At 42.9% G+C, this 26,736-nt stretch overlaps 1 protein-coding gene across 2 annotated transcripts in view; it reads right to left on the bottom strand.

Moving 5' to 3' along the window:
* Positions 1-26,736, bottom strand: part of TMEM117 (transmembrane protein 117) — a 472,767-nt gene that overhangs the window by 38,420 nt on the left and 407,611 nt on the right. For both annotated transcript variants that reach the window (XM_073652038.1, XM_073652039.1), the window contains exon 6: positions 6,342-6,501. In XM_073652038.1, the coding sequence (XP_073508139.1) occupies positions 6,342-6,501 (160 nt within the window). The remainder of the gene's footprint in view (positions 1-6,341; positions 6,502-26,736) is intronic.

The raw sequence follows: 26,736 nt of genomic DNA, 5'->3' as shown, positions 1-26,736 counted from the left end.
GTAGTAAAACGCACACAAAAATGCAATGAAAAAATGCAAATAACCTAATTTACATAAGAGGTGCACATCAAAAACTCACCAAAAGCTCATTGTGGGAACGTAGCCTAAAGAGAACCCATCAGCGCGCATTTGTAATGTACAGTAAAGACATGTCTGTAATGGCGCAGTAATACTGATTACATTGATGCCTTTGGTGAGGAAATCCACTTTTTGGTTTTTCTTTAATCCCCATTTGAAGTTTTCTGATGATTAGATTTCGGTGCACATGGGCTGGACTATGCACTGGGTCTTCTCCTCCCGGTCTGAGATTCCCCAACCCTTCTCCTGCCTTCATTCTTTGAATGACAGGTCACTGATGAGATTGCAAACAGAGAAGGCAGATCATTCACAGACCGGAGGCAGGCGGAAGGGCCAGGGAATCACAGACAGAGAGGAGAAGACCCAGAGTACAGTCCGGCCTCTGTGCACCAAAATCTAATCATCAGAAAACTTCAAATGGTGATTAAAGAAGAACAACAAAGTGGATTTCTTCACCAAAAGTATGAATGTAATCAGTATTACGGGCCCATTACAGCCATGTCTTTACTTTACAGTCCTGCTCATTGTTATTGGCACCCATGAAATTTAAGTACATAATATGGAATATCTCCTGAAAAAAATGAATCAAGTGAAACAGTTGTTTTGTATAGAGACTCGTGTTAAATACAAAAGAGCAAATGATAGGCAATAATATAAAACCAAAAACAATGGGGGAGGAAAATAGAAAACCCATTAAAAAACATTGGTCTGATAACTATCTATTAAAAAATCATCGCACATTCGTCCAATAAATACAGTGGTGTGAGCGAGCCCTAAGGCTAAGTTCAGAATTCCATACATTCTAGTTGTCTGTTGAGTTTAGAAGAACAAACTGAAATTAACGTGCAAAGGTATCTATTTGCATTAGTTATATCAACAGAAGCAGAAGGTCCCATTGAATATGATGGGGTCCTTTTGGATTCCATTTTGTGCCAGTTCTTAGAATGGAAGGAGCTAGTGTTTGCGGAGTGCCAGGCACACTCTGCTCCTGTGCACTGCCAGCAGATGTGGCATTTACCGGCCACTCGGTGAAGATTCCCTAGGAGCTGGTCCTGCCATTCTGGATTCTGACTGTGAAGGAGACCAAACATTTTGCACCCCCATAGATATTGGAACTCAGGGCAACTGTCCCCATGGCTCCTCCATGCTACGTCATTAGACTGATGGTATACCATAAAGGTGAGACACGCTGTTTAGGCTCTCCTAACAATAAATATCCCTTTCATATACCATTGCAGTGTATACAGTCCACATTTTATGCACAATACAGGAAGCTTTTCTTATAATACCAAGGCAATGTGTCCTACCCTACACAAGAACATTAGTATAATCATACCAGCAATTCATTATTCCAGAGAAAGGAGGAAGGTTCACATAATTATCCATGAAACCACAGGTTCATTAAACTTAACTGTGTGCAATCTCCTGGCCTTAATGAATAGTGAGATCGCCAGTAGTTTTATTTATTAACCGTGTATTCATTCAGAAGCTAATAACTGCAAAAATTCCTCTAACTTCATATAATGAAAAAAGAGACAATTTTGCACAATAAAGTATTAAATAAGCAAAGAACCTCAAAGTAACGATTGCTATCAGCAAAATACAAGCATGAATATAATCAACATGTAATTCTTTCCATAACTCAGGACGGTGGCAATGTACTTGCTACAGTATGTCAAATGGGTGATTGGTGCCAAATGTTCGCAGTTCCAGCTATTTTGTTTATTCAGTGCCTGCTTTGAGTGTAGGCGGCTACTGGAACATTTTGTATGGTTTGTTCATGTGTTTGTATTTTGCTAAATCTGGCATTAACTCCTTTGTGATGGAGTCAATTTTGGGATTTGTGACTAAGCGCCATTTTTCAATTCTGTCATTTGGCAAAAACTTTGGAATGTTTCTCGTTATCCCAGTGATTCTGAGTATTTTTGTGTGACAAATTGCACTCTATGTTAGTGGCGAATTTAGGTTGATATGTTTTGCGTTTATTTATGAGCGTATTTATATGCGTTTTCAGAACTCCTGAGACGCCAATCCAACAGAAACCCCCCATAAATAAATTTGGGAAACTAAACCTCTCAAGGAATTCATATAGGAGTGTGGCAATCAGTTTGAATCCAGAGGTGCTTCACATAATTTTATAAGAAATTATATTAGAAAACACTAATTTGGACTTAACTAAAGTTAACTCATTAGGTGCCAAATACTTTGATTGTTAACATCTCTGCAATGGAGAGGCGACATTAGAAACAAACAGAATTGTTTTATTCCGCTCTGTAGCCACTATTTTATCGTGTGTCCAGTTCAACATGTAAAATTGGGTGAAAAGTCCTCTTTAAGAAGTTAAACTTTCTGGTCCGGAGTCATTGATTGCTTCTGTGCATCTGATCTTGAGTTCCTGGATGTGTTCCTGTGCTTCTAGTACTGAGTTTCTCATTGTTCTTGTGCTTCTGATTCTGAGATCCCTATTATTCCTGAGCTTTTGATTATGAGTTTCTTGATGTTTCTGTTTTTTGAGTCGATTGGTTGTTCTCGTTTTGCCTTCTCACTGATTCTATCCCTGTTTATTCTTCTGAGCTCCTTTATTTATAATTTCTGTGAATGCCTGTGTGACCGATGGCATAGCCTAGGAGTCCACAAGCACAGTTGCCCAAAGTGCCAAAGTCTATGGGATGCAAAATGTTTCCAGCACGAGTAAGCACCGCTTCTTAGAGTAGTGAGCGCCCATCCCGAGCAGCCTATGCTGAGTGCTAAAGACTAGATAAGTTTGTCACCAGCTTCTCAGCTCTGCATAGTCAACAATTGAGATGACAAACCTCTGAGTATACTGAAATGAGCTTTCTTATCTCAATCGCTGTCTATGCAGAGCGGAACTGCCGATGTAAACTCATCTCAACTGTTGCCATTTGAAAAAGGCAGCGACTAAGATGACAAGCTGAGTTGGTAATGAATGAACACAGTATTGAATCATGTGAACTTCACATGATTCAAAACAGTTCTCATTAGTTTCTTACTGATGCTTTTATGTTTTTACACTTTCTAACCCCAAATAAAAATAGGACTAGAGTTAGGCTTAAGCTATTATTAGGCTAATATTAGGTTTACTATAAAGAATAGGGTTTGGGGATAGGGTTAGTGAGAGGGCTAGTGTAATAAAATAGTTGTATAAACATTAAATAAAATAAAATATAAAAAATATATAAAAATATATAATTTTAAATTTTTAGAACTTTATTCAGAGATCAGAAAAAAAGCAATAAAACCTTTAAGGGTCAAAGATCAAACTACAAACACATCAGAATTTTCTTAAAATAGAAGATGTGTGGTTTGGGTTTAAAGGATTCCATGCTGGACTGGTTAAAGGGAGACAGAGATTGCTAACAGGCTACAGGTTAGGGGGCGCAATTCATGCTATGCTACTGTGTATAATCTTAGCAACTCCTAACCTTTTATTTCCTATATTGTGAATACCTCATCTCCTGTTTTCTGGGTCCTTGTCATTTTGTCCTTGCAACAAAATACATCCCAATATTTCCAGTATGCCTCACAGTACAATGGATATGTTGCTTGAAATCTTTTTACTTGCTACTAAAACTGTCTGTCTAGAATGCTCAACATAATAGCATGGTTTGACACCCATCACCCACTCCAAACAACTCTTATAAGCGCTGGTGGTGGTCCAATGTAAACACTTAATGGACTTCCTCTACATTTCATTTCTGAGCTAAATATAAGGAACATCTACCGTTCATCTGGATTCAATGGCATCTGCATCATAAAGATGTAGATCTGCATGACAGAGTGGCAAATCAGGGATGTTCATGGGTGCAAACAAGCCGAAACCCCAAACACAAACTCGAATTTGAAATGCCGAACAAATTCGCTCAACACTAGTAAGGACATCAAACTATGTATAAGGAACAGTGGGTGGCATCATACTCTATATAGAGGAGCTGTGTAGGTCTCAAACTGTATATAAGGATCTATTGAGTCTATGATACTGTATATAGGGAGTCATGGTGTCCCCATACTGTATATAGAGGAACTGTGGGCATTCATACTGTATTTAGGGGCGCTTTGGGGGCCTCATATTGTATATAGAGGAGCTGTGGATGCCAATATTGTATATAGGGAAATGTGAAGGCCCCATATTATGAATAGGGGAGTTCTTAATACTATTATACTGTATATATGGAGAAATGGGGACATTATACAGTGTATAAGGAGCTGTGGGGGCCCCATACTGTATGTAGAGAGCTATGGAGGCCCATACTGTATCTAGGCTGATGAGATGTGGGGGGCATCATACTGTATATAGAGAACTGTGGGACATCATACTGCATTTAGCGGACTATGGGACTATTATATTGTGTATATTGGAGCTGTAGGGGATATCATACTGTATAAAAGGAGCAATGGGGGAAATCATACTGCATAAAAAGAGCTGTGGGAACATCATACTGATTATAGAGGGGCTGTGGGGACATCAGACAGTGTATAGGGGAGCTGTGGGGCCATTATCCTGTAAATAGGGAGCTATGGGGGATATCACACTGTATATAGTGAGCTGTGGGGGCCATCACACTTTATATAGGGACTGTGGGGACATCATAGTATGTACAGGGAGCTTTGAGGGCCAAAATACTGTATATAGGGGAGTTGTGGAAGCTTTATACTGTATACATGGAGCTGTGCAATCTATGATACTGTATTTAGGGAGCTTTGGAGCCATCATCCTCTGTATATAGTACTGTGGAGGCATAACAATTTGTATGGGGAGCTGTGGAGGGTATCATACTGTGTATAGGGAGCTGTGAGGGCCATAATACTCCTTATAGAGGGGCCGTGGGGTCATCATACTGTGTATAGGAAGCTGTGGGGTCTTCATCCTGAGTATAGGGAACTGTGATGGTCATCTTACTCCTTATAGAGGGGCTGTTGGGGCAATCATAGTGTGTATAGAGTGTTGTGGTGACCATCATACTGTGTTGGGGGGCTGTGGAGCCATTATACTGTGCATAGTAAGCTGTGGTGGTCAATATACTGTGTATAGGTTGGCTGTGAGCTATCATACTATGTATTGAGGGTTTATGGGACCATCATATTGTGTATAAGGAACTGTAGAGACCATCATACTGTGCATAGAGTGGCTGTATAGAGTTGTTGTGGGGGCATCATACTATGTACAAGGGGGCTGTGGGCCATCATACTGTGTATAGAAGTATAGAAGGGATGTATAGGGTGGTTGTAGAGACTTCATACTGTGTATAAGAGGGCTGTGGGCCACCATACTTATAGAGGGACTATGAAGACATTATACTGTGTTTGTGTGGGGGGTATACCTGTGCGAATATCATACTATATGTTGGGGAGGACATTTTGGAGATCATTATATTCACAGGGGACCATGAAAGGGGTATTGTAATAAGGATCTTCTCTGGGCAAATTACCTTGATGTTCTAACCCTCGAATAGCTCATTGATATCAGATTGGTGGAGATCCAACACCCAGCACCCATGTTGATCAGCAGGAATATCCTCTGGCAGTGGCCGAATGTAAACATTTATGGACCAACACTGCACAGCTCTCTCCAATGTGTTATTTTACATTGTTATTAAAGGGGTTTTCCAGGCAAAGGCTAATCTTGTTCAGGCACTGTATAATGCTGAATCCTAACAACGTGCAATATTGAAACTGATATTCAGAGAAACAAAAAGATTAGCAAATTGCATATGAGCGATCAGGTGTTCAAAGATTGAATTGGAAATCTTAACATTGTGTACCAAATGGCAATACCGTAAGATACAGTGCCCTGGTCTGAAAAAAACCTTTAATGATAATGCATTGATTTTGTATAGATGACAGGTAGGCCCTCAGAATCAAATCCTCTGGTAGGCCCATTGTTCCCCAGGCTGGCACTGTATTCAAGTGCCGCATAATAATCAGAGCGCTGGATGAAAATTATTCATTATGTAGATTTGAGGATTGACTAATGGGACACTTCATTTATTACTTTATAACTCCATATATAAATATATATAAACAGTGACTTTTAAAAAACAAACTATTTTTCCATTTTTCTCTAAGAAAAACCCTATAATAGAATGTACGCAGACTTTCCCCCAGAGGTACATGTATGGCTCCTTATTAAGGGTAACATTTTAAAGAAAGGATTAATATTATCTGCTGAAGATTATTATATGTATCGCTGTTAAATACAGTCACAATCTATGGTTATATCATAAAATCATAAAAAAGAAACATACCTGCATAACAATAAGAAGGTCAAACACCAAGATAAATGAAGCCAAAAAAGCTCTTGAGACCTCATCACTGGGCAAAAATCCCCGATTCAGCTTGTCCCAGCTTATCCAGTCAGTGGTAATGACAAGAACAACCACAGAGGTCAGGCTGAACAAAACAGTCCTGGAAGAAGAAAAAATAATTATTTTCAAGGGGTATATCTTAGTAAAGTAAAGTCAGCCAGCAAAATATACACTAATCGTAAATCACTGCCAGGAACAAAAATAAAAGTGTACGGAATAATAATTTGTTCTTTTGTTCTGCCATTATCTAAAGATTAATTTATGGTATGCGTGGTCTGATTAAATGATATAGCTGGCCATTGGAGGTCACATGGCCTGTCCTGTTGTCTCCTCTATTTCAATTATTTACTCCTCTTTAATCATCACCGGACAGAGATCTTTAATGAAAAAGCATTTACTATATGAGCGCACCTCAATGTATTATCTTGTTCCAGAATGATTGGTGACTATAGCCGCAATCTGTAGCTCTGAATTTTTCATCCAGATGTCAGTGATTTTTCCCATACACAAAAAAATAGTCCAATTTTCGCCAGTGTTTTAGATCAGGTTTCCATCAGTATTTGGTCAGTGTCTCCATTTCTGCCATCAGTACTGTGATCAGTGATTTTCTACTGAAAGATAACTTAATAAGCTGCAAAGCTTCTCCTAACCATTACAATGGACAGAACCTGCATAGACTTGTATGGGTAATTGTGATCCGTGATTCAGATCTAAAACGGATATGTCTTTGTGATTTTATTCACACACACGGTCCGCAGAAAAAAATCACATACATGTGACCAGCACCATAGATTATACTGGTATATGCTCTATCTGTGAAAGACACAGGAAGAACTCATGTGATTGATGGCCTTGTGAACGAGGACTTGGTTAACTCTTTTAGACCAAAACCCTTTATTTCTCTGGAGCTGTAACACATTTTCATTTCTTAACTGTATGAAGTCATGAAGTAATAAGAGTATAAAGATAGGTCTCATGTAATTCCAAAAGTTAAAATAAATAATCCTAATACAAAGATAAAGCTACGGCACTCACCAAATAGTAAAACTTATTTAATTTATTAACCCCTCACGACCTTGGGATTTTCCATTTTCGTATTTTGCTCCCCTTCTTCCCAGAGCCATAACTTTTTTATTTTTCCATCAATATGGCCATGTGAGGGCTTTTTTGTGAGACGAGTTGTACTTTTGAATGTCACCATTAATTTTACCAGATGGTGTTCTGGAAAATGGGAAAAAAATTCCAAGTGCGGTGAAATTGTTTTTTTATTTTTTTTTTATTTTCCATGTTCACTAAAAACTAAAACTGACTTGTCAATATGATTCTCCAGGTCAGTTGGAGTACGCAGATATCAAATATGTATAGGTTCTTCTCTATTTAAGGGGAGAAAAAATCTCCACAGTTTGTAAGAAAAAAAAATGTCGCCATTTTCTGAGACCTGTAGCGTCTCCATTTTTCGGGATCTGGGGCCGGGTGAGGGCTTATTTTTTTTACGCCAAGCTGACATTTTTACTGATACCATTTTTGTGTAGATACGATCTTTTGATCGCCTGTTATTGCATTTTATTGCAATGTTGCGGCGACCAAAAACCGTAATTCTGGTGTTTTGATTTTTTTTTCCTCGTTACGCCGTTTACCAATTACATTAATTTAATTTATATTTTGATAGATCGGACATTTACAAATGCAGCAATACCAAACGTGTATTTTTTTTTATTATTGTTTTATTCTGAATTGGGCAAAAGGGGGGTGATTTGAACTTTTATGTTTTTTAAAATTTTGAAATATTTTTTAAAACATTTTTTTATTTTTTAATTGCTTCTATAACTCCCTTAGGAGACTTGAAGTTGTGATCCTTTGATCGCCTGTACTACACACAGCAGGTCTTCAACTCTGCTATGTGTAGCATAAATCATAAATCATGATCTCCACCCATGGCTGGCGTTCATAGGAGATTTACAATGACAGGCACGGGGGTCTTTACAGACCTATGGCTGTCATGACAACACATTGGCGCCCTGCGATCACGTGACGTGTCTTATGACGCGATTCCAGATCACATGTTGGGTAAATGCCGCTGTCAGAGATTGACAGTGGCATTTAACATGTTAGCATCCACCTGCGGATACACCTGCAGCTGTTAGAGGCACATGACAGCTGATCAGATCAGCTATCATGTGCAGGGAAAGATGTGGGCTCAGCGCTGGAGCCTGCATCAAATGCAGGGAGATGACCTTGGACATATCTATATGTCCAAGGTCGTAAAGGGGTTAAATCCCGAAAAGAACAACTCATTAAAAAAAAATAAACTTTTCTTCTTACCTTCATCTCCTCCCATGACATGTGGTGTACTCTTGTATAGCCTGCAGCTGACATCAGCATGCTAACCATGGGCGGCACATGACATCACTGACATGCGCCGCTCGTGACGGGCATGCCTACATCACCTGCCGGCCTCTGATTGGCCAGCGGCGTGTATTGCAGTGCAGGGAGCCAGCGGGTTTCTGCGCCTCAATACACTTCTGCTGAATGTCCGTCCTCGAACACATATCCAGCTGAAATAGGCACTGGCGTCGACGGCCCCCTTCCTGCATGGGCCTAGTCACGATTGTTATTCCCCAGGTCACTTCATACTGGTCACATGTTTTATCCCCATCCATTCTTTGGTACTTTACAAGGCATGAAGGTGTATGACCTGGAGGATACAGATGTCTTACACCAGACCGTATCTTTGTTCCAAAATGCTTTGATGTTGTATGATTGTAATATGCATTGCACACTTTATATGAACACAACTTTGAATGTGGTAATTTACATTCCGGGACGCATGCGCGGTTATACATTTCTTGTCCGGCGCCGTGTTTTTGAAGCTGGGACGCATGCGCTGCTATCAGTTCTATTGTCGTATGTTCCGATACATAACTTCTGGTTTTGGGAGCATGATTTGACTGAGCGCCGTGTGAGCATGAGGTTGGGGACGGCCGCCCTCTGCTGGTTTTTATTCCAGGTAATTATTACTGATATATAAAATATATAAGCCATATACAGCACTGCTACACCTGCCCCTGATGTAGAGGCAATCACCCCTACAGTCCTATATTCATTCTCCGGCCTCTCCATTATGGTATCTTTCATTTACTGATGCTTCTCCTGTATATTTGATTGTGCTGGTAGTTTACTAGGGTAACATGCATATGCATACAACTTAGACCTTCTTTGGCATCATAGATTATTATATCTATTTGCTATAACATTTACTATATATATATATTTGTCTGCACTGTATTAAACTAGTGTATTGATGAACTTTGTATATATTGACCAGCATATAATAGGTTATCTTATATTATTGTAAAACATCCATGTGTATTTGACACCTCTACTCAGTGTGTGTATATAGCTATATTGAAGCTAATAGAGAGTAGAGATGAGCGTTGTTCTACTCGAACTGTTCGCCAATCTCAAATTCGAGCTGTTTTGGGCGGTGTTCGAGCCGTTCGGCGAACACGAACGATTTGAGAAAAATTCGGCTGTTCGAGGTTATGTTCGATAACTGTTCGTGCACCAAAATCATAACTGGATTTTTTCTCAGCAATGATGAAAATTAATGTTAATACGCAGTTTGAGTGTACAGCGGGGTGGGTCATTGGCAGTGTATGTCACATGTCCTTGCCCTATAAGACCAAGCCATTTTCCCCGTCGCCACCATTTTCTCACTGCTGCAGCTGCGTGTTAGACGGCACCGCTGTTGCTGTGTGCGCTATACCTTGTTAATTTCAAGCCAATTTTCGCACAAATCTACAGATAGCTTGGGAGTAGGGAATAGTTGTGATTGCAGTCCTTTTAAGGACTAGGTTACAGCATTTCCTACGACTTTTATCAGGCAGCTCTGTGCTCTTAAATAGATAGGTTGTGGGAGTAAAGACTAATTGTAATTGGAGTCCTTTTCAGGACTAGGTTACATCAGTTCCTATCAGTTTTTGCCAGGCAGGTCTGTGCCAGTGCTGTGCAAGTTTTTTTCACAGCATTTGGCTGAATCTAGCAAAGCTAATCCTTTTTGGCCTATTGCAGAGTGTGTTAGTCAGTGGAGTAGCCTATCTGTGTTGCAAGATATACCACCTGTGTATAGAATACCAATTTTTTTACTGCACCTAGTGAAGCAAAATCTTTTGGGCATAGCATCATTCTATTAGTCCATCTATACTGACCTCCATCAGGTTGCAAATTGAATATAATTTTTTTCTGCATCTAGCTCTGAAAAAATATTGGGCTTCTAGCTGTGTGTGGGACTTGTTGTATTAGACCATCTATACTGACCTGCATCAGGTTGCAAATTGAATATAATTTTTTTCTGCATCTAGCTCTGAAAAAATATTTGGCCTTCTAGCAGTGTGTGGGACTTTCTCTATTAGTCCATCTATACTGACCTCCATCAGGTTGCAAACTGAATATATTTTTTTCTGTATCTACCTCTGAAAAAATATTGGGCTTGTAGCTGTATGTGGGACTTGTTCTATTAATCCATCTATACAGACCTCCATCAGGTTGCAAACTGAATATAATTTTTTTCTGCATCTACCTCTGAAAAAATATTTGGGCTTCTAGCTGTGTGTGGGACTTGTTCTATTACTCCATCTATACTGACCTCCATCAGGTTGCAAATTGAATATAATTTTTTTCTGCATCTAGCTCTGAAAAAATATTGGGCTTCTAGCTGTGTGTGGGACTTGTTGTATTAGTCCATCTATACTGACCTCCATCAGGTTGCAAACTGAATATATTTTTTTCTGCATCTACCTCTGAAAAAATATTGGGCTTCTAGCTGTGTGTGGGACTTGTTCTATTAATCCATCTATACAGACCTCCATCAGGTTGCAAACTGAATATAATTTTTTTCTGCATCTAGCTCTGAAAAAATATTTGGCCTTCTAGCAGTGTGTGGGACTTTCTCTATTAGTCCATCTATACTGACCTCCATCAGGTTGCAAATTAAAAATAATTTTTATCTGCATCTAGCTCTGAAAAAATATTTGAGCTTCTAGCTGTGTGTGGGACTTGTTCTATTACTCCATCTATACTGACCTCCATCAGGTTGCAAATTGAATATAATTTTTTTCTGCATCTAGCTCTGAAAAAATATTGGGCTTCTAGCTGTGTGTGGGACTTGTTGTATTAGTCCATCTATACTGACCTCCATCAGGTTGCAAACTGAATATATTTTTTTCTGCATCTACCTCTGAAAAAATATTGGGCTTCTAGCTGTGTGTGGGACTTGTTCTATTAATCCATCTATACAGACCTCCATCAGGTTGCAAACTGAATATAATTTTTTTCTGCATCTAGCTCTGAAAAAATATTTGGCCTTCTAGCAGTGTGTGGGACTTTCTCTATTAGTCCATCTATACTGACCTCCATCAGGTTGCAAATTAAAAATAATTTTTATCTCCATCTAGCTTTGAAAAAATATTTGTCTTCTAGCTGTGTGTGGGACTTGTTCTATTACTCCATCTATACTGACCTCCATCAGGTTGCAAATTGAATATAATTTTTTTCTGCATCTAGCTCTGAAAAAATATTGGGCTTCTAGCTGTGTGTGGGACTTGTTGTATTAGTCCATCTATACTGACCTTCATCAGGTTACAAACTGAATATATTTTTTTCTGCATCTACCTCTGAAAAAATATTGGGCTTCTAGCAGTGTGTGGGACTTGTTCTATTAATCCATCTATACAGACCTCCATCAGGTTGCAAACTGAATATAATTTTTTTCTGCATCTAGCTCTGAAAAAATATTGGGCTTCTAGCTGTGTGTGGGACTTGTTCTATTAATCCATCTATACAGACCTCCATCAGGTTGCAAACTGAATATAATTTTTTTCTGCATCTAGCTCTGAAAAAATATTTGGCCTTCTAGCAGTGTGTGGGACTTTCTCTATTAGTCCATCTATACTGACCTCCATCAGGTTGCAAATTAAAAATAATTTTTATTTGCATCTACCTCTGAAAAAATATTTGGGCTTCTAGCTGTGTGTGGGACGTGTTGTATTAGACCATCTATACTGACCTCCATCAGGTTGCAAATTGAATATAATTTTTTTCTGCATCTAGCTCTGAAAAAATATTTGGCCTTCTAGCAGTGTGTGGGACTTTCTCTATTAGTCCATCTATACTGACCTCCATCAGGTTGCAAACTGAATATATTTTTTTCTGTATCTACCTCTGAAAAAATATTGGGCTTGTAGCTGTATGTGGGACTTGTTCTATTAATCCATCTATACAGACCTCCATCAGGTTGCAAACTGAATATAATTTTTTTCTGCATCTACCTCTGAAAAAATATTTGGGCTTCTAGCTGTGTGTGGGACTTGTTCTATTACTCCATCTATACTGACCTCCATCAGGTTGCAAATTGAATATAATTTTTTTCTGCATCTAGCTCTGAAAAAATATTGGGCTTCTAGCTGTGTGTGGGACTTGTTGTATTAGTCCATCTATACTGACCTCCATCAGGTTGCAAACTGAATATATTTTTTTCTGCATCTACCTCTGAAAAAATATTGGGCTTCTAGCTGTGTGTGGGACTTGTTCTATTAATCCATCTATACAGACCTCCATCAGGTTGCAAACTGAATATAATTTTTTTCTGCATCTAGCTCTGAAAAAATATTTGGCCTTCTAGCAGTGTGTGGGACTTTCTCTATTAGTCCATCTATACTGACCTCCATCAGGTTGCAAATTAAAAATAATTTTTATCTCCATCTAGCTTTGAAAAAATATTTGTCTTCTAGCTGTGTGTGGGACTTGTTCTATTACTCCATCTATACTGACCTCCATCAGGTTGCAAATTGAATATAATTTTTTTCTGCATCTAGCTCTGAAAAAATATTGGGCTTCTAGCTGTGTGTGGGACTTGTTGTATTAGTCCATCTATACTGACCTTCATCGGGTTACAAACTGAATATATTTTTTTCTGCATCTACCTCTGAAAAAATATTGGGCTTCTAGCAGTGTGTGGGACTTGTTCTATTAATCCATCTATACAGACCTCCATCAGGTTGCGAACTGAATATAATTTTTTTCTGCATCTAGCTCTGAAAAAATATTGGGCTTCTAGCTGTGTGTGGGACTTGTTCTATTAATCCATCTATACAGACCTCCATCAGGTTGCAAACTGAATATAATTTTTTTCTGCATCTAGCTCTGAAAAAATATTTGGCCTTCTAGCAGTGTGTGGGACTTTCTCTATTAGTCCATCTATACTGACCTCCATCAGGTTGCAAATTAAAAATAATTTTTATTTGCATCTACCTCTGAAAAAATATTTGGGCTTCTAGCTGTGTGTGGGACTTGTTCTATTAGTCCATCTATACTGACCTCCATCACGCTGGAAATTCAAAATAATTTTTTGTCTGCATCTAGCTCTGAAAAAATATTTGGCCTTCTAGCAGTGTGTGGGACTTTCTCTATTAGTCCATCTATACTGACCTCCATCAGGTTGCAAATTAAAAATAATTTTTATCTGCATCTAGCTCTGAAAAAATATTTGGGCTTCTAGCTGTGTGTGGGACTTGTTCTATTACTCCATCTATACTGACCTCCATCAGGTTGCAAATTGAATATAATTTTTTTCTGCATCTAACCCAGCCAATAGTTTTGGCCTAATACCACAGTTTGGCCACTCAGCTCTGCTCGGTTCCCATCCATTGTTTTTTTGTGCAAACAACTCCAGAGTTGTGAATTAGTTAACCACCAAAATGAGTGGAAAAAGGCCTGCTGCTGGTGGAAAGGGGAATAGGCGTGTTGGGAAGGGGAAAAAAGGTTGTGTCCGTGGGGTAGGTGTTAAAGCAACAGTAACATCTGCAGAAGAAAGACCATCTTCCAACCAAACTAAAATGTCTACTTCTTTTAGCGGACAATGTGATAAGATCCCTTTCTTACGGCCACGCCAATCGCCAATCCAGATGAGGCACAAAAACAGCAGGTGCTTCAACGGATATCAAGTGCTCCTTTAAGTGGGCTCTCCTCCACATCAACTTCAACATCACAAATACTCCAGTCCTCAAAGGTGTCACCCCAATCGCACTTGCTTCCTCACAGCTCCCAAATCTCCAGCTGCCCGTCTGAGTATGAGGTAGAACAGATGGTTGAGTCTGCAGAGCTGTTTACTCATACTATAGCCTGGGAATCAGAGGTCGACTCCAGCGCTTCTGTGAATCCAGACGAGGAAATGATCTGCACTGATGCCCAGAATCTTTATGAGTCGGATCCAGGACCAGACGCAGAAGGTTCTGACCATAATGTAGACCCTCATTCCCAAACTGTAACTCCTGTTGGTGGAGACAATGAGGAAGGCGATGATGAGACTCAAATACCTGATTGGAGCGACAACTTTAGTTTTTTGTCAGGGCAGGAACAGGTTGGCTCTGAGGACGACGGGTGTGATAACGCACAGGGTGATGATGATGAGGTTGGAGATCCCACTTACTGTCAACCCACAGTCAGCCAAGAGATGAGGTCAGCAGAGGAGGTGGAGGAAGATGCTAGTGACGACGAGGTCAGGTTGCGCCTTCCTGGACAGAGACGTAGTACTGGAAGCACGTCAACAACTGCATCCTCAAACACAACTCTGCCTCTCACCACAAGTCGTGGTGGCTCTTCAGGTCGCATGGGTGCTAAGCCTTGCATAGCCTGGGCATTTTTTCAGATCGATAAAGATGACCCAACTCGTGTTGTCAGTAGCATTTGTCAGCAAAAGCTAAGTAGAGGCCAAAAAATACATAGTTTGAGTACTTCATGCATGAACCGGCACATGGACATGAAGCATAAGTTGCAGTGGGAAGCTCAGTGTGCTACAATGCGGCCTAGCCGGCCGGGTCAACCACCGTCTGCCATATCTTGTGCATCCGCGGCCTCTTCATCCTCTGTGACTGGGGGGACAGCAGTCACACCTGTTTTGGGGCGCAGACCTGCCACCTCTTTACCCGCAACAGCCAGCGTGATTGGCAGGTCATCATTTTCTTTGGAGGTGGTAACACCAGCTGGTGTTGAGCGCTGTCCGACATCGATAGCACCACCTTTGGATCAAGGCAACCTAACATGTCCGCCTGCATCTTCCTCACAGACCGGCAGTTTGCTGGGGACACCCTTATCAACCCCGTCTAAGCACAATAGCCAGCCCTCGGTCCCTCAGATGTGGACAAGTAAAAGATCATTTCCTCCTAGCCATGAGAAAGCTAAGAGGTTGAATTTCACTATCTGCAAGCTCTTGGCTACAGAAATGCTGCCTTTCCGCCTAGTGGACACAGAGGATTTTCGAGACCTTATGTCCGTCGCAGTGCCCCAGTACCAGATGCCCAGTCGGCACTACTTCTCAAAGAAAGGTGTGCCTGCGCTCCACCAGCATGTCGCACACAACATCACCGCTTCTTTGAGAAACTCTGTGTGTGACAGGGTGCATTTCACCACAGACACTTGGACGAGTAGGCATGGACAGGGGCGTTACATGTCGCTGACTGGGCACTGGGTAACTATGGTGACAGCAGGACAAGGGGCTGCTGTCCAAGTCTTGCCGTCCCCACGAGTTGTGCGTCAATCCTCTTTATGTCAAAGTTCCTCCACTGCTTCTGCCTCCTCAACCTCCTCTCGGTCTTCCACCTGCACCCAAAGCCTGTCTGGTCATGCCACAAGCTTTCTAACTGCGCAGAAGGGATCCTGCACACCTCCTTACTATGCTGGCAGTAGGGCTCAACGTCATCAGGCGGTTTTTACTTTGAAATGTCTGGGAAATGTGAGTCACACAGCTGAGGAGTTGTGGTCAGCTCTGGAGAACCAATTTCATGAATGGTTGTCTCCACTGGACCTGAAACCAGGGAAGGCCATGTGCAACAATGCTGCAAACCTGGGTGCGGCCCTTCGCCGGGGCAATGTCACACACGTGCCTTGTATGGCTCACGTGTTGAACCTGGTTGTCCAGCAATTTTTAGCCCACTATCCCAGACTAGATGGCCTTCTGCAGAGGGCACGGTCGCTGTGTGCTCACTTCTGCCGTTCGCATCCCGCAGCTCAGCGACTTACATCTCTACAGAAGTCGTTGGGCCTGCCACTTCACCGGCTAAAATGCGATGTGCCTACCCGGTGGAATTCAACTCTGCACATGTTGCAGCGACTGTGGCAGCACCGACAAGCCCTGGTGCAATACGTTCTGACGTATAGCCTGGGCCAACGAGATCCAGACGTGGGGCAAATCACGCTGGAGGAGTGGTCTCAGATCAGGGACCTATGCACCCTTCTGCACAGTTTTGAAATGGCGACGAAGATGTTTAGTGCTGACGATGCCATTATCAGCATGACTATTCCGGTGATTTACATGCTGGAGCACATGTTAAAAAGAATTCGGAGTCAGGTGGTGGCACAAGAGGAGGTGGAGGAAGTAGAGGAGGAAGAGTTGTATGTGGAAGGGCTAACATCTGCAAGGTCCAGACGGTCGGCAGCACCAAGGCGGCAGGCATGTGAGGGTGGGGGAGATGGTTTCACCAGGGTGCATGTTAGCAGCCAAACTAGTGAGGAAGGTGCAGGAGCCCAGGAAGAAGTGGAGGACGAACTGATGGAAGACTCATCAGATGAGGGAGACCTTGATCACATTTCTGTTGTGCGAGGTTGGGGGGAGAGGACAGAGGAAGGAAGCATGATTGTTACCTCGCCGCCAACACAACTGGGACTTGGTGCTCCTGGATGCGCAACACACATGAGTGCCTTCTTGCTGCACTACCTGCAACATGACCCTCGAATTGTGAGAATTAGAAATAATCCTGACTACTGGGTTGCCACACTGTTAGATCCCCGGTACAAAAGTAAATTTGCAGAAATTATTCCTGCCATAGAAAGGGATGCACGCATGCAGGAGTATCAGCAGAGACTGTTGCAGAATCTTACATGTGCTTTTCCACAAAACACCAGTGGTGCACGTAGTGAATCTCACAGTTCCAACTTGCCAACCGTGGGACCGTCAAGTGTTCAGCACTCAAACCATAACAGAACCACAGTATCTGCTGGTAACATCAATTTTGCGGAATCATTTCACCACTTTTTTAGCCCATCCTTTGCAAGGCCACAGGAGACAAGAAGTCTGACACATAGTCAACGCCTAGAGACGATGGTACAGGAGTATCTCCAAGTAAACATTGAAGCCATGACTGTGTCACTGGACCCTTGCTCTTTTTGGGCTTCCAATCTGGATAAATGGCCGGAGCTAGCCACTTACGCCTTGGAGATCTTGTCATGCCCCGCAGCCAGCGTTCTGTCTGAACGTGTGTTCAGCGCTGCTGGTGGTGTGCTGACAGATAAGCGCACGCGGCTCTCCACTGATAATGTAGACAGACTCACATTCATAAAGATGAACAAATCATGGATCCGAAACGACTTTTCTACCCCTGTGTCATCCTGGGGAGAGTAAAAGATGGATGATTGGTTAAAATCACCCTACCAACCGTTTTAAGCTTTCAAATTACTAATCATGTTTATCTGTATCTTGGCTGGAAAATAATTTGGGCTTTGTAGCAGTGTGCAGCACTGATCCTATTAGGCCATCTATACTAAGCTCCACCAGATTTAAAATTAATAATAATTTTTAGCTGCATCTAGCCCGGAAAATAATTTTGGGGCTCCGAGATGCGCAAGACACATAAGTGCCTTCTTGCTGCACTACCTGCAACATGACCCTCATATTGTCAGAATTCGAAGTAATCATGACTACTGGGTTGCCACACTCTTAGATCCCCCAAACTTTTCGATCAACCTTTTCATTTTAATAAAGACCAAAAAAATGGTCATTTTTGAAATTATAAGCATTAGCAGGTTATTAGAAACTGAAATCAAACAGTTTTCAACTCAAAACTTTATTCTAGGTGATGTTACATTTTCACATAGGACCCCTTGTTCGAAAGGAGCTTCTGAACTCTCTCGTCCATTGAATTTGTCAGGTTTTGGATGGTTTCTGCTTCAATTGTTTTGCATGAGGACAGAATACCCTCCCAGAGCTGTTGCTTAGATGTGAACTGCCTCCCGCCATCATAGACACTCCTTTTGATGATGCTCCAGAGGTTCTGAATGGGGTAGAGGTCAGGGGAGCATGGGGGTCACACCATAAGTTTGTCCCCTTTTATGCCCATATCAGCCAGAAATGCAGATGTTTTATGTGCAGCATGAGATGGTGCATTACCATGCAAAAAAATGATCTTGCTGTGAAATACACGGTTCTTCTTCTTGAACCATGGCAGGAAGTGCTGTTTGAGAAAATCCACATACATTATGGAGTTCATCTTTAGCGCCTTCAGGGATCCTAAAGGGGCCGACAATCTCTCTCCCCATGATTCCAGCCCAAAACATTACTCCACCTCCTCCTTGTTGGCGCTGTAGCTGTGTTTGCGTGGGGTGTCCATCAACCAGCCATCCTCCACTCCATCCATCTGGACCATCGAGCGCTGCACGGCACTCATCCGTGAACAAAACAGTTTTGAAATCAGTCTTCATGTAATGTTTGGCCCACTGGAGCCATTTCTGCTTGTGTGAAGTGGATAGAGGAGGTCGACAGGATGGCGTATGCACAGCTGCAAACCTCTGAAGGACCCTGCATCTTGTTGTTCGGGGGACGTTGGAGGCACCAGCAGCTTCAAAAACTTGTCTGCTGCTATGACATGGCTTTTTTGCCGCTGCTCTTTTAACCTGACGTAATTGCCTGTAGGAAAGAGTCCTCAATTTGCCCTTATCAGCACGCACACGTGTGTACTGTGAATCAGCTACATACTTCTTGATTGCCAAGACACTTCATCCTGATCATCGCACAATGTTGATTGTAGTCATGCCTTGACCTAAACACTCCACAATTTGTTGCTTCTCAGCAGCCGACACATCCTTTTTCTTTCCCATTTTGGCAGAAAATGTAGGCTGCTTAATAATGTGAGACAGCCTTCTTAAGTAGTCTTGCCTTTCATTGGACACACCTGCCAAACTAATTAGCACAGGTGTCTGCATTTGCTTACAGTGATATAAAGAGCCCTGACACACATCACCATCAATGAGTTTAACTGACAAACAAACAAATTCTTCCCTTACCACTCCTAAACACTTTTTGCATAATAATTTGGAACACAGTGTACATGTGCTTTTCCACAAAACACCAGTGGTTCACGTAGTGAATCTTACAGTTCTAACTTGCCAACCGTGGTCTGTATGGAGTTGTTCAATAAAGGGCCCAAAATTAAGATAACATAGATGGGAGAGGTCTCTATGAATAGGAATTCCTAAGTATTTGATACCCTGTGAGGGCCAGGCAAAGGGAAAGTTGGACTGGATGGAATCCTATATGGATTTGGGGAGGGAGACATCGAGGGCCTCAGACTTCGCTGCATTGATTTTAAAATTTGACCATGTAACAAAGTGATCTATTTCAGCCATAACAGCATGGATGGATATATGTGATTGAGTGATATATACTAGGACATCATCAGCAAATAGAGAGCACTTGTACTCGGTGCCTCCCACCTCAATCCACCTAATATTGGGGTTATGGCGAATTGATGAGAGCAGGTGCTCCGTCACTAGGATGTATAAGAGAGGGGACAGAGAACATCCCTGCCTTGTCCCATTGGTGATTGTGAAAGGTGATGAAAATGTTCTGACGCGCCCCCTGGGCCTTGGGACACCCGGAGCCGGACCCTTTTTGGTGGATGCTGGTGGTTGTAGTCTCCGTGGGGGCGACCCGGTTCCGTGGCTCAGGGCGGTCAAACCAGTGGCGGAACTATTTATGTGGTTTTGATGTTTAAATGTCCGACTATGCCACCCGTGGATTGCGGTCAGAGTGAACCGCCGCTCCAGGGCAGACCGCTGAGGCTGGTGTTGTGGGTGCAGCAGAGCGTAGCATAACTCCCCACGGGAGGAGTATAGCCTCAGGGCAGTGTATGCGGAGGATGGGGGTGATGGTGCAGGGCAGCAGCAGTAACGACACGGAGTCAGTGATGCAGTCCAGGGCCTTTACTCACAGTTCTTATTATCCAGACCACGTCTGCAGGTAACGGCTGCCCACGTCGTACTGTGCTCACCAGGTGAGGGGCTCAGACAACTCCCAGATAACTTTGGAGCACTTCACAGGACCCCCTTTGTGTGTCCTTTGTCTGGCCTTTCTTACCAACCCTTCTGTCCGGCTGCCTCGGGCCTCCTCTTGGTAAACTTGGCGCCAGTTTCCCTGACCCTATGTGGTGCCTTCCTAGCGAGTGTAGCGAGGGGCTACGCCACATAAAATGTCACAGCCTCCTGTTTCTAGCTGAGGGTCGTTTCCTGCCTCCACTAGTTTCGGGGACCGGTCTCCCCCTTTGGCCTGACTCCTCCACGCAGGTGGATTCGGGCGTGCGGTGGCGACTCGCCCGTCCGCACCCCTGGGATCCCTTCGTTCCTCGTTCCTGGAGCCTTCTCCGCTCCTCTTCCTTCCTTCTCCCTCTTCCAGGCCTGGGCCTCTGTTACTAGGCCCACCTCCGGAGCAGAGCTCATGCAGAGCCCCTGCTCCCTGCCACTTCTGCTCAGACTTCTCTGCACTGAACTAAGATGGTGCCCACCTTTTATACTCCCTTCTCAATGCACCCAGTAACTGCTTCCTCCCTGCTCCTGCACTACAGGGTTCCCCTTCCTCAGTGTTCCCTCCCCCCACTCCAGCCAGGGACAGGGACTGTCGTGCCCATCTCAGGGGCATATTGGTCGCCCTGCCCCACAGCAATGTGGTGTAATGCATGCAGGTGTCGGGTCCTGATCCACACTCCATCCTTACCTGAGAGTGAGATATCACACCTCTGGGTGAGGTGCAATACCTCTGTAGCAACCGAGCCCTCAGGGTAATACAGTTCCATTTATCTTCAGCCTAGGTGACGTATTGCGATACAGGGCTGTGATTTTGGCTATAAAAGGGTCCCCTAGACCCCTACCCCAAGCTTTTTAAGAGAATCATATATGGCGTGCCAAGAGACTCTATGGAATGCTTTCTCAGCATCCAACGAGAGTATCTAATTACAAATTTTTAACTGCATCTAGCCCAGGAAATACTTTGTGCCTAGTAGCAGTGTCTGCTAGTCAGCGGATTATCCCGGCTGTTAAGCAAGCTACACCACCTGTAGTTTTGACACTTAATTTTTTCAAAGGAAATGCTTCGGGACCACGGGATACTCAGTGAAGAGCATCAGGAGGCACCCCAAGGCATAGGGGCTGGGACTGGCAGTAGGATGCCTTGCGGTGGACAGCCGAGCTCGATCCTTATAAAAGCTTTTTAACTGCAGCAGCTTTAGTGGACGCTACTGGAGCTGGAATTACGCGGCTGCTGGCATGAGACTTGCCCTCCAATAGATCCTTGTAAATGGATTTAAAGTGTATTTATTCAAATTAGAGAGACAATTTAAATTAAAAAGCTTAGAGCTGCCTCCACCACAGGGGGGCTCGCTCGACCCACCAGCGGACAGGCACCAGTATTGGGAGAGGGGGGCTGGCCGTCAGGGTTCACCGCGGCTCTGGCACAAACCCGGCGACACGGAGGTGGCACGGGCAGGAGCGGACTGAACGTGTCGGCTTCTCACTTTTTGGATTTTAGAAGGGCATGACATGCCTATATCTGTGTCTCCCCCTCCTTTTACTCCTCCACCTCTTTTCTTTTCGCATGACTATATGTACTTGTCACTTTTCCATGTGTTAGTTGTGTCTTCAGAGCAGTTTGTCAGCTTTTGGACACCTTTGAAGGTGTTTTCTATGTGTTTCTATGTGTTTTTGTTTGCCTGCCATTGGTTTTAACGGTGTTCGAAGGTGTTCGACGAACAGTTCGACGAACAGTTCGGCGAACACACGGGTGTTCGACGAACCGAACCGAACTCGAACACTACGGGGGTGGCTCAACACTAATAGAGAGGTACCATTCTCTTGGGCAGTTAGGAGTAGACCCAAGGCCTACAATTGACTGGGTCTGTGTTTTTGTGCTTTGTATCATGGCCATTTATGGTCTTTTTAAATGTTTTTAATTTTTGCTTCTATCTTGTCATTGTAGTTATGTTTGATAAAATATTTCTAGGTGATCACCTTCTTTTTTCTTTTATGTATTTTGTAATTTACATCCGAACGCCGATATGCATCTCTAAGTTACACGTACGCTCTATAGTTTTATTCTTTCCTTCTATACTGGCACTTTCACTCGCACAGTAATGATAGGTGCGCACACTGACATTCTGCACTCTGAAGATGTTTGTGCAGATCTCCAGCTACAGAACAGCAGGCTTGAAACCTATACAGAGGACAACAAGCTTGCATGTAATTTATATGAAAACAATTCTATGCATGAATTTAACCCCGCAATGTTCAAGCTCCAGAATTCCATTTGTTGCTAAGTTACATAAGCTTGCAATATGTTGAGGTGTGTTCAGAATGCAAAGTATGCCCTAGTTTCTACCTAAAGACCTCTTGCTGTTACAAAAAGATTATTTCATTTTACTATAAATATATTGCAATCCAATACTTTTATTGAATTATATATATTGTTTTGGTATTTTATTAGTAAATGAGCCTCATGAGAAAAGAAATATCTATTTTGCTATTTAAAAATGTACATTTGCAAAATATAAATGTGTTGCCATTTTAAAGCAAGGTTACCTATTAAACAAGAGTTCACTTTATGGAATGCCATAAGCCGCAACTTAAGGCCTCTTTCACATGTCAGTATTTCCGGGGACAGTAGCCACATGTACCAGAAACACTCACACACGTAGACCCATTCAAATGAATGGGTCTGCGCACACATCAGTGTGTTTTCATGGAACTTGTGTCCGTGTGATCCACATGTAGACATGTCCGTTTTTGGCCAGCAGCACGGATCACATGGACCCAATTCAAGTCAATGGGTCCATGTAAACACGTACTGCACACAGATGCCATCTGTGTGACACATACCAGTGCCTGCGAATCAATGTACAGTTAGCGCCGTTCCAAAGCGCCGGTGCTGAATGCTGCCCTCATCATTGTTCCCTGCTGGCGCTGTGATCAGCACCAGCAGGGGATAATGATGAGAGTAGTAGTGTCTGCTCCCGATGTCTCCACCTGTAAAAATAAGAATAAAATTAAAAAATCCATATACCGTACTCACCTGTCCTAAGTGTCCAACGCTGTAAACCATACAACCTCTCAGCAGAGAAGCCGGGGAGAATGACTAGTTCCAGCGAGCGAGACCAGAGCTGCTGTGCTGAGCTCAGTGAGTGACAGAAGGGCCAATAATTATTGGAAACAAGCATTTGTAAGATTATAAGCTCATCAATACATTCCGCAAACATCCGACAAACTAAAGTAGTATTGGTGTTGCAGGTGCATTGATTTTTAAGCAGGATTATAAACCATTGTTATCAACAGCACATCGTCTTGTGTAAATAGACAATGTGCTGATAACATCATATTCTATGTGGACAGTATCATCATACTAACAGAATTACGGTCAACCTGTTTAAACAGGCCAATAAATGACCGTCGATCGGCAGTCATTTAATGTCTGGGATCAGGCAGTGTAAATGGACTCTTAACTAAAGTTTAAAATGAATCTGTCAGCTGATACATGCTGCCCAAACTGTGGGCAGCATGCATCAGCCCCTGGCTGTAGGATCTCAGCCATGTATGTTTTACTCTGAAACTCTACGTCGTTTCAGAGAAGAGCATACTTTTAATCACCGTCGGGGACCGAGCCACGGCATTGACTAGTCATGCAGGCGGGTCCCCGGCACATAGGAAGAGATTTGCCAGTCACTGTCAGTGGGAGGGGAGAAGCCACCGGGGACCCACCTGTATGACTAGTCAATAGCACAGCTTGATCACCAGCAGCATGTATCAGCTGACAGAATCCCTTTAAGCCAAGGCAATTCTCAGTACCAAGGATTACAGGATGCCGGATCTCACTGCGCACGCACCGCCCACACAATGATGGTGGCGGCGGCGCTGAATTTTAAAAAGGAGGCAGGTCACGGAATAATCAGTGACTTGCACAAGAAACAGAGGAGGCTGGTGGGGTGGGGGTGGGGGGGAGGAGAAGAGGACCCTGTCCCCACATCCTGCCCCGAAGCAGACACAACGTCACTTTCTGAAAACTTCATAAGGAGAGTATTAAACAACCACTGAGCAGATCGCTTCACATCAGGTATCATATTACTCAGCATCACAGCGCCATTATAGCCATGCCTTTAGTTTATAGGGCTAAATTCTGATTACATGTCTCCTTTAAACCATGTAGCTACAGTATATCACACAAAATATATATATATATACATATATATATATACAGTGCCTACAAGTAGTATTCAACCCCCTGCAGATTTAGCTGGTTGACACATGCGGAATTAACTTGGCATTGTGACATTTGTACTGTAGATCAGCCTGGAAGTGGGAAATGCACTGCAGCAAATTTTGTTTTTGTTTTGTTTTTTTTGAAAACGTTAAAAGTTAATTCAGAGTGTCATTTATTATTCAACCCCTCAAACCACAAGAATTCTGTTGGGTCCCCCTAAAGTATTAAGAAGTAGTTCAGGCATCAAGAATAATGAGCTTCACATGTGTGGATTAAAGATCTCTTTTGCCAGCCTTTTCTGACTATTTAAGACCCTCCCCAAACTTGTGAACAGCACTCAGACATGGTCAACATGGGAAAGACAAAGGAGCATTCCAAGGCCATCAGAGACAAGATCGTGGAGGGTCACAAGGCTGGCAAGGGGTACAAAACCCTTTCCAAGGAGTTGGGCCTACCTGTCTCCACTGTTGGGAGCATCATCCGTAAGTGGAAGGCTTATGGAACTACTGTTAGCCTTCCACGGCCTGGACAGCCTTTGAAAGTGTCCTCCCGTGCCGAGGCCAGGCTTGTCCGAAGAGTCAAGGCTAACCCAAGGACAACAAGGAAGGAGCTCCGGGAAGATCCCATGGCAGTGGGGACATTGGTTTCAGTCAATACCATAAGTAACGTACTCCACCGCAATGGTCTCCGTTCCAGACGAGCCTGTATGGTACCTTTACTTTCAAAGCGTCATGTCAAGGCTCGTCTACAGTTTGAATAGCAAAAAGAACTTCGGCACTCCATACATGAAAATATAAGAAATATTGTATCTAGACTAATGTCATTTTGAAAAATGAAGGTTTCTTGCGCATAATTTGGCCAATTTATGTGTGCCCATCAACCACGACAAGGTCACCTTCGTATGATGGGAAACTACGCTACGCTACCACTGGATATGCCACTCTTGGGCTGTAAGCCTGTATGGACAATATGTCTCTGCTTGGGCTTTTAACCTACAATGTATGGGCTGGTAGAGCTAGTTAAAACCACCTGTGACCGAATGGGAGGGACACATGGTCAGAAAAAAGGCTGTCAAACTTCTAATAGTGTGAACACGTACCTGCTGCAATGCTCCAGGAGCGGGATCCCAAAAATGATTAATAGAAAAAAGAGAGGGGTCGCTCACTGGTCTATTCGGGTGCTCTGAAGAAAAGAGTAATCTCAATAGCAAAAAGAACTTCGGCACTCCATACATGAAAATATAAGAAATATTGTATCTAGACTAATGTCATTTTGAAAAATGAAGGTTTTTTGCGCATAATTTGGCCAATTTATGTGTGCCCATCAACCACGACAAGGTCACCTTCGTATGATGGGAAACTACGCTACGCTACCACTGGATATGCCACTCTTGGGCTGTAAGCCTGTATGGACAATATGTCTCTGCTTGGGCTTTTAACCTACAATGTATGGGCTGGTAGAGCTAGTTAAAACCACCTGTGACCGAATGGTCTCTTTCGTCTACAGTTTGCTCATGATCACTTGGAGGACTCTGAGACAGACTGGTTCAAGGTTCTATGGTCTGATGAGACCAAGATCGAGATCTTTGGTGCCAACCACACACGTGACGTTTGGAGACTGGATGGCACTGCATACGACCCCAAGAATACCATCCCTACAGTCAAGCATGGTGGTGGCAGCATCATGCTGTGGGGCTGTTTCTCAGCCAAGGGGACTGGCCATCTGGTCCGCATCCATGGGAAGATGGATAGCACGGCCTACCTGGAGATTTTGGCCAAGAACCTCCGCTCCTCCATCAAGGATCTTAAGATGGGTCGTAATTTCATCTTCCAACAAGACAACGACCCAAAGCACACAGCCAAGAAAACCAAGGCCTGGTTCAAGAGGGAAAAAGTCAAGGTGTTGGAGTGACCTAGTCAGTCTCCTGACCTTAACCCAATTGAAAACTTGTGGAAGGAGCTCAAGAATAAAGTCCACATGAGACACCCAAAG

The sequence above is a fragment of the Phyllobates terribilis genome, unplaced genomic scaffold, assembly GCF_046119375.1.
Source record: "Phyllobates terribilis strain yellow unplaced genomic scaffold, ASM4611937v1 Scaffold_11__3_contigs__length_659146591, whole genome shotgun sequence".
In the NCBI taxonomy this organism is placed as follows: domain Eukaryota; kingdom Metazoa; phylum Chordata; class Amphibia; order Anura; family Dendrobatidae; genus Phyllobates; species Phyllobates terribilis.
This window is presented reverse-complemented; position numbering and strand designations above follow the sequence as displayed.